The following is a 12,461-nucleotide window of genomic DNA, read 5'->3' on the forward strand; positions in this document are numbered from 1 at the left end:
TTGTTTATGCTTACAATAGTTGGCAGTTAAATGTCTGGCGGAAAGACCGAAGAGTTTCCATGATTAACAGTTTCATAATTACTGACATGAACCTGAAAGTGAAATTTTTACAGTGAAGTCGATTATTTTTTTCTTAATTGTTCTTATGCAATTCATTGGCCGCATTAATGTTTTTCTTCTCAGAACTCAAAAGAGGAAAGAATACAAGGATTCATCTGCCTGCGTATCATATTTGTGCAGTATGCAGGAGAGGGAGCGACAAAGCATTGTGACAGAAAATCAGTTTCCCCTGCAGTCTCCATAATCCACACTGCAAACTGACCCCACCCCACATCCTACAAAGAACACTACTCTACTGTTAAGTTGTTATGTTCCCACTGATTTATTCTTGCCCTATTATAGTGCTCTCATAATAGCTCTGGGCTCCTGTCTATTGACTTAACAGACACAAAGATGTTTCGTTGCACAAGAACTGTAAAGACTTAACTGGTAAAAACATCTCATTAAATCCATGTCCTAACAGTTTTATACCTTTGGGAAGGGGGGGGGGGGGGGGGGGGGGGTTCTGCTGTGCAAATGATGTGGATTTGTTAGAATCACTGCAAGTGCATAAGACCACAATCAACAGCTTACAAGTCTGGGCCATGTTTGGGTGGAGTACACAGGGAGTGACATCCCATCAAAGAAATAAAGAAGATCAAGATATTCACTTCTGGCACAAATCCTCACTGGCCAGGGTGTGTACAGTGAAATTATGTGACACATAATAGAACTATGAGACAAACATCGTATTGTACGTCTGTGTACATACACCTGTTTCACGATCACTGTCATATTTCAATTAAATCAGTTGCAACAATCTGAATCTAACGGCCTACAGTTCATGACACTGTTTCATAATGCACTGATGCAGTTTATAATGGATGTAAATGATACACCACTTTCATTAAAGGAACTTTAAAAGCATACAACACTGACAGCATGTAGCACCTATGTTACAGTTTAACATCTCAATGTGTGCTCTAGCCGCTCTACCTCCTGAATTACAGCTGCCCTGGTATTTTATTAGAAACACACTTCAATGTTAAAAGTAATTTGCTGATTTTCTTCATTTTTCTATCCCTGTAAACTGGCTACCTTTTTACTTGGGTTGCTGCACTGATGTGTCAAATATAATCACAACTTCTGAATGACATAAACCAGCATGACTTATTCAAGAAAAAAAAATGAAAAGATCAATCACTAATAAACTATGGTTTTCATGTATTATATAAAGTGTTTCCATGAAGAAACACAAAGACATAAGAAATAAAAGAACATTCACTTGAACACTTGGCCTCTGACCTTGAGGTCGAGATCAATGAGATTCAAATTCTTCTAAGATTTTTTTGTAGATATACCTATGGTATCAATTTAAAGCTCCTACGTCGCTTTCTTCTTGAGCTATCGCATTCACAAACGTAGGTGTCCATGCCGCTCGCCCGCACAGCGGGGTGATGACTATACTCCATCAGCCTTTCATGGCTGATGGAGTATAGTCAAAGTACAAAAAAATCAAAGGCTAGGTGTATGACCTAGTTTAAAATAGCAATAGCATAATGTACTTGTGTACCAAAATAACCTGAGAAAGGAATACCCACTGCTACTTCAATGGAAAGTCCAACAAAGGAAACAAAGAACAAAAACCAGGAATTGAAAATAAGTAAACAGAGACACAAAGAGTCTGTTATCTGTGGGGAGCCAAAGCAAGAATAATGTATTCAGTGTCTCTCTACAAGTGGTCAGTCACCAGAAGCAAATTACAGCTATGGTTTGATAAAACACTGCTTAATACGTTGATTAGAACTGTTTTGGATTATTTAAAAGTTAAATATGGTGAGGTTGACAGCAAAATTTAGATTTCTACATCTCATTCGAAATAAAGTGGACTTACATCGCAATAATAAAGTAAGTAAGGAAATAAAATTTATTTATATTGTGCATTAAAAACCAAAGAGCTTTACAATAAAAACGGTTTAAAAAAAAGTTCATTAAGGGTTCTCTGAGTGAGTGTGTGTGTTTTCAAGTTTCATAAATTCAATTTTTATATTTTAAATTTTAAAATGATTTGAAAAGTAAGTAAATAATTCCTGAGACTGTAACTTTAACTCCATGTAGCTATTGTTTTCATTCACTTTCTTCACATTTTTACAAATTTCAAATGTTTGCCAGGTAGATTTCAGTTATTTTGTTGTAATCTGAATATGCAGTCCTGACTATGGTTAATTCGTTACTAACCAACCCTGCTCAAAATCTACAGAAATGAAATTGTTAGGCACTGCCTCAACCCACAAAGGGTTCCTCAATCTTTGCAAAGTTAGGGTGACAGACAGAGTACCTTATCTCCTCCAATTATAAAGGGGAAATTATATCAATGAAACATTTACATAACAAGGAGAGCATGAGATTTCAGTGCCAAATATAAGAGCCAGCTGACTTTCATATGAGAGCTGATGCTAAATTAAAGTCAGGGGTAACTTGCTTATTAAGTATTGCACTGTACTACTGAAATATCTACTGCCAGAGCTACAGCTTCAGCCTCATTCCTCCTACTCATGTGAGGGAAGTTGGGGAGACATGAAAATACCTGTTAATAGCAGCTTTAATTTAAAAAAATAAAAAATAAATGCTGCAGTGTCAAAACACATCTCTGATTTATATTTTTAATAACCCTTGATGGTCTTAGCAACAGAGAAATCAACAACAAATGAATGCTTGAATAAAAAGTTACAATATTATCAGCTGAAACGGATGTATTTAGAGATTCAATTTTCTGCGTGTTTTTTTAACAGGTCATGACTAAAAATTGGTGTTAAAATCATTAGTTTAAACAAACATTTACTTTCTTTTGCTGATAATGAAAACGCTGCCACAGAATGTCAAAGCACTTTGGCTACGTTCGCACTGCATGCGAAAGCGTATCAAATCTGACTTTTTTGACCCTATGCGACCCATATCTGATCATGGTATGACAGTGTGAACATCAGTGTGATCCGTCTTTTACGTCACTGACACAAGACAGACGAGTCTCACACTACATTAAGATTTCCACCGAGTTCAAAGGGAGGGCACATGTGGCCTTCTGTGCTGGAAGTTCAAGCGCTGAAACATATTTAACGCCGCTGTCATGCTCTGTATGTTATATATAGTGCCCAAAGTGCCCATATATGTTTTTGGAGTGCCTGGTAAACCAGCACTTCCTCTCGAATAACAAGCTTTAGAAATACAGACATTATTAAGTCAGCACGCTGTGCCAGCATATTAGGAGCTTTAGCTGCAAAAGCATTGCAAACTGAGCAGATCTGAACCGAAAGCCAAAGGCACATTATTAGGTCTATATAAAGATTAGGTCTGTTGATTAATAACTTAATCTGTCTCCTGCTTTCCCTGCAACTGTCGCAAGGCTTTCCAACCTACAAAAAAACCCTTCTGCACAGTCAGTTCAGTCTATATTTGCCATAGCTGCTTACCACCGACAGGTGCATTCCTGCACTTTTAAATATGGCAATGCGCCACTGCTCTCAGCTGTATCGATACCCATGAATAATCAACCACAGCTGCATAGCACAGCAGCAGCTCCAGACACTGAGAGAAGAAAGGCTTGTGAAGGGAGATGGGGAAACACTATAAACTAGGTTTCCTTTTTTGCAACGCCGTTGCTATAGCATTTTCACAGTAAGTGACAGTTTCAGTCAATTATTGTGAACAAATCTCATGAATAGACGAAAAACACTGACTTAAACTACATAGCAATATTATGTATCTACATAAATCTGTCAAATGTAACAAGTTACCAGTAGCAAATTACTTATTTGCAGTCCAAAATCCAAAATTATTCATGATTTTATCAAATAGGCCAGTGCTTCCATTAAAAAACATTACTCACACAGTAGAAAGTAAGGCGTCCTCAGGGTGTTCAGACTGATAAACTTTTGGTACTCCTGTGTAGTGGCTACTTGACCTTTCTGGCTCATAATCTTTTACAGCCAAACAATCTCATACCTAAAATACCTCGTCACAAGCTGCATTCATCTGGGGATCTGTTGCCTTCACAGACTCTCTGTGGTGTTGAGAAGAAGGTCCCTCTTCTCTTCCTTCCCAACTTATCTGTGATTTTGGGAATCATTGATCATTAATGTACTTTTGGATAAAAGTTGAGGTGTACAGCAAAGACAAATAAGCAGTATCAGCAGCTCTTTTCCTTTACATATTTCCACTGAGTATAATCCAGGTTTGTAAAGCTTTTAGACCCAACAGAATGGATACGACCTACGATTCTAAAGTCAGCAATTTGCCTTGAAAGATAAAAAAAAACATGTTGTGAACTAAGAAGGAGCATAGACAAACAGTACAGACTCTACTCTGGAGCTCAGTAGCCTGAGAGAACTGATCTCTCTTTCTCTTGCTCTGTATCTCAGCAGCAGGGTGCCTTCCACTTTCAGAGGCCCCAGTTCAGTGCAGCGGCTGATTGCCAGGATGTGGCGCAGGGCTGGCTGGATGTTGAAGCCTTGGTGCTAGGTGACGGCTTAGAGAAAATCCCTCTCCTGAATAGACGGCCTGGATTATAAGCAGGGCAGGTCAGCACCACAGACACACACAAAGGCTCAGGAGCTCATCAGCACAGCGCTTTGCTCTTCATCAGGAAATATGATATTTGAAACGCAATGCAGGCGCTGACTTTGGAATTGCAGTTTACCTCTCCCTGTAATTTGTTAAAGTAGTTTACTGATTTTCAAAGGAGAGGCTCAGCTTCGATGTTCACCTCTTTGACGCACAGGAACCGAGATCAAAGGCTCGGGAAAAGTGTCTTTACTGAATTCTCATCGCATTGATCCACGCACGGCTAAATTCAGCAACGTGAATTATTCATGCCGGAAGAACATACCCTGGAGGCCCAGTGACTGTTCTGCCTCCCCCTGTCTCCACACTGTGATCCAGCAGGACAGTTGTTTGGCCTCAGATCACTGATGAAATAAACAACCAATTAGGAGTGGCCACCACAACGACTGGGAACCGCCGATCTCATATCTCAACTGGAGCTCAGCCTCTCACTGACATGTCCTTTAACGCTGCAGTCTGAACTACACTGGAAAAGTTGGTTATAATAATGCAAATTATACAGCTCTCAGAATTTGTATTCATCAGCTCTACTTAACATAAATGCATGCCGTCTACAGTATCATTTATGTACTTCTCTTTTATCTTATATTTTTATGCACCTATTTGAAAATGTATCAGCACGTTATTTCCAAGAATAACTGCCGTCTTTCACTCCCTGCCTGTCCTCCTGTGCGGCAATCTGCATAATGGCTAAAGCCATCTGGGGTATCTCTGTGCAAAAAATATAAAATGCAAAACTTTAAGCAAATTGCCACCGCCTATGAAGACAAGACAACTGTCACAGTGAACTGGAAACACTATCTGTTCTTAGCGTGTGTTGCCGGTTGTCAGATATGCTCATCGGCTTCAGCAACGCTTCTCATGGCCTTTCAAACATTATCACATAATGACGGCAATTACTGGGAGAGTCACACTGACACCCCCAAGTGATAAAAGCATAATGAAGAAGGAGGAATAAAAACAGTGTGAACTGGGTGTGCTGGCAATGACCTTACCCATCTTCCTTTGCACGGCTGTGACAGAAATGTAACCCCACAGTCCCGACATTGTGGCATTACGTGGATACTCATTTAAGTTGGTTGTCTGATTTGTAGTGCTTCTTCTTTGACAATAGGTGCAGTATGCTAGTGTGCGGGAGACAGACAGTGGGACTGTGTGTGTTTGAGCAGGGAGACTTTTTCACATGACAGCAATGAATTAAAAGAAAGAATCTGATAGGTTAGGTAAGACTTTGGATAAAATCCACACGAAGTTAAGAGCTTTTCCAGATGCACAAATACAGATTAGCTTTGAAAGAACATGCTGTTCTCTATACAAATAGGATTTTGAACAATGGAGAGAAACTGATTTGGATACAGGATTGAGGCCAGTTGAGATTTTTGGAACAATGAATTTTGAACATTTTATTTGTGATAGTGCATCGCACAACAACTCGATTTCTTCTTCTCTGTCTCAGTCTGCACCTGCAGCAGATCTTTCTTAAATGTAAATCATTCCTTAATGAACTCACACTTTTGGTTGCTGAACTGCACTAACTATACACTCATCGACCACCTTCGGTACACCCAGCTAGAAGTGAGTTGAAACTCTTTTGTCTTCAGAGCTGACTTAATTCTTCATGACATAGATTCAAACGGTTGCTAGAAACATCCCTCAGAGATTCTGGTCCATATTGACATGTTAGTATCACACAGTCGCTGCAGATTTGTCAGCTGCACATCCCAAACGTGCTCTACTGGACTGATGTCTGATGATTTGAGCACATTGAACTTTTTGTCATGTTAAGGATGCCAGTTTGAGATGATCTGAGCTTTGTGACATGACGCATTATTCTGCTGGAAGCATCCATCAGCAGATGATACAATGATAAAAAAAAACGATACTCACTTGGTGCTAAGGGTACCATAGAATATCAACCACACTGTATGACCACCACAAGCCTAAACCACTGATGGAAGGCAGGATGGATCCTTGTTTTTAGGTTGTTTACATCAAATTCTGACCCTACCTCTGAAATTGTAACTCATCAGACCAGGCAATGTTTTTCCAGTCTTCTATTGTCAAATTTTGGTGAGTCCATGCGAAACGTAGCCTCTACTGCTGCTAAACAGGTTGTTGTGCATTCAGAAATGTACCTCTGCATACTTTGTTTATAATGAGTGGTTACTTCAGTTACTGTTGCTCTCCTATCAGCCAGAAGTGATCTGGTCATTCTCCTCTGACATTAACAAGAGCTTTCACCTAGAGCCGCTCACTGCTTTAAAGTAGTAGATGAGCAGTTTCTGAAATACTCAGACCAGCTCGTTTGGCACCAAAACCACATCACATTCAAACTCACTTAAACCTTTCTTCCCCATTCTGATGCTTTGATGATGGTTTGAAGTTCAGCAGGCCATCTTGACCATGTCTACAAGCCCAAATTCATTGCGCTGTTACCCTGTGAATGGCTGATTAGCTATTTGCATTTAGAAGACAAACAGATGTACCTAACAAAGTGGTTATCTCTACCTCTTTTGTTGTATTTCATATATTTTCTTTGAGAAAAACATTCTTTTTCTGTGTCTTAGATGCTTTAATGGTCTCCATTAGCACTGCTCACATACATAACAGATGATGAAAAAGGATTTTTTAAAACATTATATAGTATAGTCTATAAAACAATAGAGTTACAACATCTGCAAGCAGGTTTATGGTTGTTTATATTGTAGCTGTTAACCTGTGAATATTTTTTGTAAATTTATAATTACTTAAGTTCAAATTTAAGGTGAAATTTAAGTTCAAAGATTAGACAGATTGTTAAAATTTGTTACTTAAGTTTCATTTTGATGTTTCTTGGAATTCTGACCAGGGTTTTTTTCTATTTCTGTTAATCTGGTGTTTAGCATTAATCTCCCTTCTATGTATTCAAGCAGCCTCTGCAACATAACCTCTCATGAAATTAGTTCAGAGTGCATTGTTTTACCTCTTGGTCAGAAAGAGCTTCACTGTAAAATGTCAGAAGTAAACATCTGAACAGCTCATGGTAACCATGTTGGAATGCAAGCGGCCAAATCAGAAACAAGACAACTGCCGATCCATCTTTTTGTGCGTGTCCACACTGCTAAAACTTTAATAAATCACCCTGAATGTGGGAGAGCACTGTGGTGGCCTCCATGGGGAATGAAGACGCCTTACAAAGCAGTCTGTACCACACAGAGAGGGACGAAGGGGTGGAGGGCCTGCAGAAGGGTGGAGCGAAGGAATGGCTGAACACAAAGAACACAGAACAGAAAAGGCATGGCAGGATGGGGCTCAGGGATTGAATGCTGAAACGTGACAGTAGTAAAGAGGATTTAGACTGGGAGACAGAAAGAAAAGCAGGGCAGTGAACTCAGCGATGATGCAATTATCAAGCTCAGAGCAAGGAGGGAAAGAGAGAGGCAGGCAAATCGATAACAATGATTATTGGCCCATAAAAACATGCTTGGAATGCACTTTGTTTGTCACTTATCCAGGTGTAAAAGAAATTCCACAACTCTTGTGATTTAATATACATTTTAAAAGCAAACATGTAAAGTCATTTTTGCCAAAAAAAGATCCAGATCTTGGATTTCAGCTGCAGGAATTTTAAATCTGGCCACTCTCCCAGTCACTGCACTTTATCGTCCACAGCAGAAATGCACAAAAAAGGATATGCTGGTGTTACAGGAATGACTGGACAGGATATCCAGTTTCCCAGAGGAGTGGGAGAACACACACATTCTGTGTCACTGAGTCAGTGTGCTCACACGGAAGTAAGCGTTCGTCATAGACGACCTCACCGACCAGACAGAGGCCTGTAAAAATGCCTCTCTGCTTGAATCATGACGCCAAACAGAAGCAGGCGGTTGCTTGGCAATCCCCACACCCCTCCAGTAGCCGGCCAAGACGGCCAGCAGTCACACACTCACAGTCAGCTGGGGATCCTACAGTGAGTCCACAGGCGGACACAATTAGTATGACTAAAAAGAGAACAATTGCTGAAAACTGAGCCGTGCAAAGGAATTTCCGCAGAAATGGGAAAAAAACGGGATCAGTTAAATTCATGGAAAAACGTGTTTGGTTAACTAAAGTGCCAAACAGCCACTCGGCTCTGAATACTTCATGGGATGTACTAGCTCAAGTGACACTCTGTCACTGTGATAGCTGTCATCACGCTCCTCTATACCTGTCAGATGAGCATCTGGATATATTGTCTAACCACGTCCACACGGGAGAAGAAAAGCCACAATAATAAGTTAGAAGTGACAACATGAGCCAAAATTACCAATCATGTCTCTTAATAAACTTTTTTCCCCCTTGACAGACAGATCAGTCCTCGTGTTCGGCTAACTTCAATCCAAAGTAAATGTAGAAGTTTATAAAGAGACAAATGTGTGGTTTGTCTTGTGGAAACTTTAAAGACTACTTGAAAACTGGCTGAGTTCCTGCCTAACTTCCCAAATACTGAGAAACAGTTTTGCTCAAAAGTGAACTATTTAACATGTGAGAAGTGTATTCAATAGCAATTATATTCCCAGATTTACTGTAAAGGAAAACATGTTTCCCCTTTATAAACCGCTATCAACTTGACTCATTGAATGAGTCAGACCTTTTGTGTAACTGATTACAATCTAGAGTATAATATGGAATAATTGCAGGTATTGTGTGTCTGTCCGTTACGATATGACATGTCTTTTAAACTTTTCAGTATCTTTGTGTCTGTGCATCTATGTAAATGCAAAGGAAAGAGCTTAAGGGAACAGCTTCCCTATTAGCAGCTTTTTATCAAGAAATACATTTTGGTGGTGGGGGCTTCACCATTCACTCAAGGCCTTAAATTTCTTGCTGCTCCCCTGCAAACTACAACTGGACATATCCTAGCGTGAGATTATTTGAGCATATAAAATACCCGCACACAACTTTCACATTAATAGTGTTTACTTTACTCACTTTTTCCTGTACTCGTCCCTCTCCCGCTTGACTTTGGCCAGCACGTTATACAGAGCCCTCAGTTCTGGGGTAATTGTGTCAATTTGGACACCAACTCCGTCCGGATGCGTCCATGTCACCCCGGGCCCTTGCAGGGTCTCAAAGCGCTCCCCTTGCCTCCTGACGTGGGTGAAACTCCAGATGGTGCCCGGCAGTCTCGACTCGGGACCGTCCGTCTGCACGGCGACTTCACGGGTGTAAAGGTGGCGGTACTGCGGTCTCTGCAGAGCTTGCTGCAGCTGGCTTTCCAGCAGTTTGTTTCTCCTCTCTAACTCGTGCACTTTGGCGAGGAAGCAGCGGAAACGCAGGTTGAGGGTTTTCAGCACGTGGATGTTGGAGCCCAGGTCGTTTCGCAGGGCGCTGGTCACCGCGCCCGACCCGGTGGGAGCGCTGCAGACCGGACCGGACGGAGTATCGGAGAAAAACAGCGAGCTCATGTTGGTAAATAACAAAACTCCGTTCATCCACCTATGGCTCTGTCTGGTTTAAATAAAACAGCAACACTTGTGGTTTCTTTATCGCTGCATATTGCTTGAAAATCCCTCACTCCCTCGGGGTGAGTTTCTCTTTACAATGCAGATGCAGACAGTGATTCAGTGATTGAGCAACTGGAGAAGGGTTGACCATCACTATCCCCGCTGCTGCTACTGGACGTTTAAACCCGAGATATTAACAAAGACCCCCTTCAGCGTGGCGTGGGTTCACACAACGAACCAGAAAAGTCCCTTAAGAGACACAGCGAGCATCATCTTCTGAAGGACCGAGAGGTTTGACGCAGACCGCAAGAATCTCCAGCAGCAGCAGCAGCAGCACTTCCCGTCACCCTCATGTCTCCGTCTGCCTTTGCTTTGTCAGGAGCTGCTGATGCTGTGCGAGTACATATAGCCAGCCGACAGAGGAGGAAAATGGTCCACCTTCTTTCTTTATCATGCCCAGTTTACCGCGGCTCTATCCGGTCTCCATGTGGCGCGGTGTGGCAGGATGCAGCGCCGCAAAGCCCGGCCTCTCCGCGGATCATGTTGCAAAGTGCTAAACTAGGCACTATCACCTCTAGGAGCCCCTCCCACCTCCCTACCCCTGTCTCTCTCACACACACACACACTGACGAGAGGGATCGACGGGCTGAGGAAGGCTTAAGTCTAATTAATAGGATAAAGTGAACTATAACCTAATTTCTTTTCTTATGCGCTTTAAAGTCAGGCCTGGCGTTTTTGTGCGTTTATTAGAATAATGAATTGTTTCTTTTATTTAAACAAGTATCAATATGAAACCTTTACCACAATAATAAACGTGTATATTTTTTATAGGGACGCACAATGTGGCAGTTTCTGTCTGCACTGTATTACTGTATTACTCTGTATGTGATATGTTTGAGTTTTAGCGAAGTCACAGTCTGATTTGTTGTTGTTTTTTCAAATTCCATAGGCCTGCAGTATATTTCCAAAATATTGTATTTGAATAATAATAATTGTATAATATTGTATAAAAACACACACACAGGACCTGCATTTACAGCATCGGTGCAAAGAAGAGAAATAAGAGAGGGCTATTATGTCCTTATGAAGGAATCATTCGAACATTGTATGTTTTTTTACGTTTATTTGCTTTCGTTTTGATTTCCTTTCTTCTTGTCTTGTCCTAACATGTCTTATGCCTTTTTGATGTTACCTCTTTATTATTATGTCATACAGTATACACCTATAGTCTGTAGGATTATCAGGATCATTATGTGAAAGGGTGATATCACAGTGGATAAATCTATGATTACATCATTTCCGAAGCTGACAAAATGCCCCTCGTGCCCAAACAACTCATAAAGGCCCAAACTTGAACAAGTGGAAATCTTTTGCAAAAAAACCCCCAAAGACAGACACGGTTATAAGAGCAAGTGGCTCAAGCAAGTATGCACCTTTGACCATTTTATACATTTGTCACATTCGGCTACTACACTTATGAAGTTGTTTTGCTCATGCGCCACCTAGCGGATTATTCCGTCCATTGTCCCTATTATCTTAGAATTAACTTTGCATCTTCATCCAAGTCCAAAGACATTTTAGTTCAGAAATAAGTGATGCAAACAGACCAGGTTCCTCATTAATTTTCCTTCTATTGGCTTATTATTTTTGCTACAAAGTAAGCCATTTTAAATAACTTATCTTAAATAAGTTGTGCTGCCAAATTTCATGTATTTCTAGAGGAGACGAATGTCTTGCTTATAAACTGCTATGAACACTGGTGTTAGATCTTTAGTAATTTATTTAATTCATGTATTCCATTATATACATTATTTATTCCAAAAGTTATTCAATAGCACATAACAAAATCGATGATAGATGAAGTTGCTGCAATAGGTCTAGGCTGCTGGGGATTCAGATGATGCACTGAATTTTCTTCTTCAGTCACGTTTTTCATTTACTATGCGTTTATACAGCTCTCTGTATTTAGTTATTATTAATTTCTGGCTCTCTTTCACTGCATGTTTCTGATCTGTCTTCATCTACTAACCCCTAACTGGTATAGTGGCAGATGGTTGCCTCTCCTTGGTTGGTTCTCCTGCAGGTTTCTTCCTGTTCAAAGGGACCTTTTCCTCCCTGGGTTCACATATGATTGAGGGTGGCTCGATCCCTGGCTCCTCCAGTGCGTGTATAACATGTTATCAAGCACCATCACTGTGCCTAGTTTGATGCGAAATGTATTATTTAATCCATAGGCTGTTACAAGGTGTCAAACTCTGGCCCGCGGGCCAAATTACTATCAGAGCTGGCCTACTGGTATTATACAGCAAATATATATACTGTTTAGTATTAAGCTTT

General features: G+C 40.6%; 1 protein-coding gene across 2 annotated transcripts in view; it reads right to left on the reverse strand.

The window, feature by feature from the left end:
* Nucleotides 1-10,510, reverse strand: part of iffo2b (intermediate filament family orphan 2b) — a 30,836-nt gene extending 20,326 nt beyond the window's left edge. For both annotated transcript variants that reach the window (XM_085456918.1, XM_085456917.1), the window contains exon 1: nt 9,610-10,510. In XM_085456918.1, the coding sequence (XP_085313044.1) occupies nt 9,610-10,112 (503 nt within the window). In that variant the 5' untranslated portion in view covers nt 10,113-10,510. The remainder of the gene's footprint in view (nt 1-9,609) is intronic.
* Between the last annotated feature and the right edge of the window lie 1,951 nt (nt 10,511-12,461).

The sequence above is a fragment of the Copadichromis virginalis genome, linkage group LG5 (genome assembly GCF_057382275.1).
Source record: "Copadichromis virginalis isolate Kocher_CV1m ecotype Utaka linkage group LG5, C_Virginalis_male_GT1.1, whole genome shotgun sequence".
Classification (NCBI taxonomy): domain Eukaryota; kingdom Metazoa; phylum Chordata; class Actinopteri; order Cichliformes; family Cichlidae; genus Copadichromis; species Copadichromis virginalis.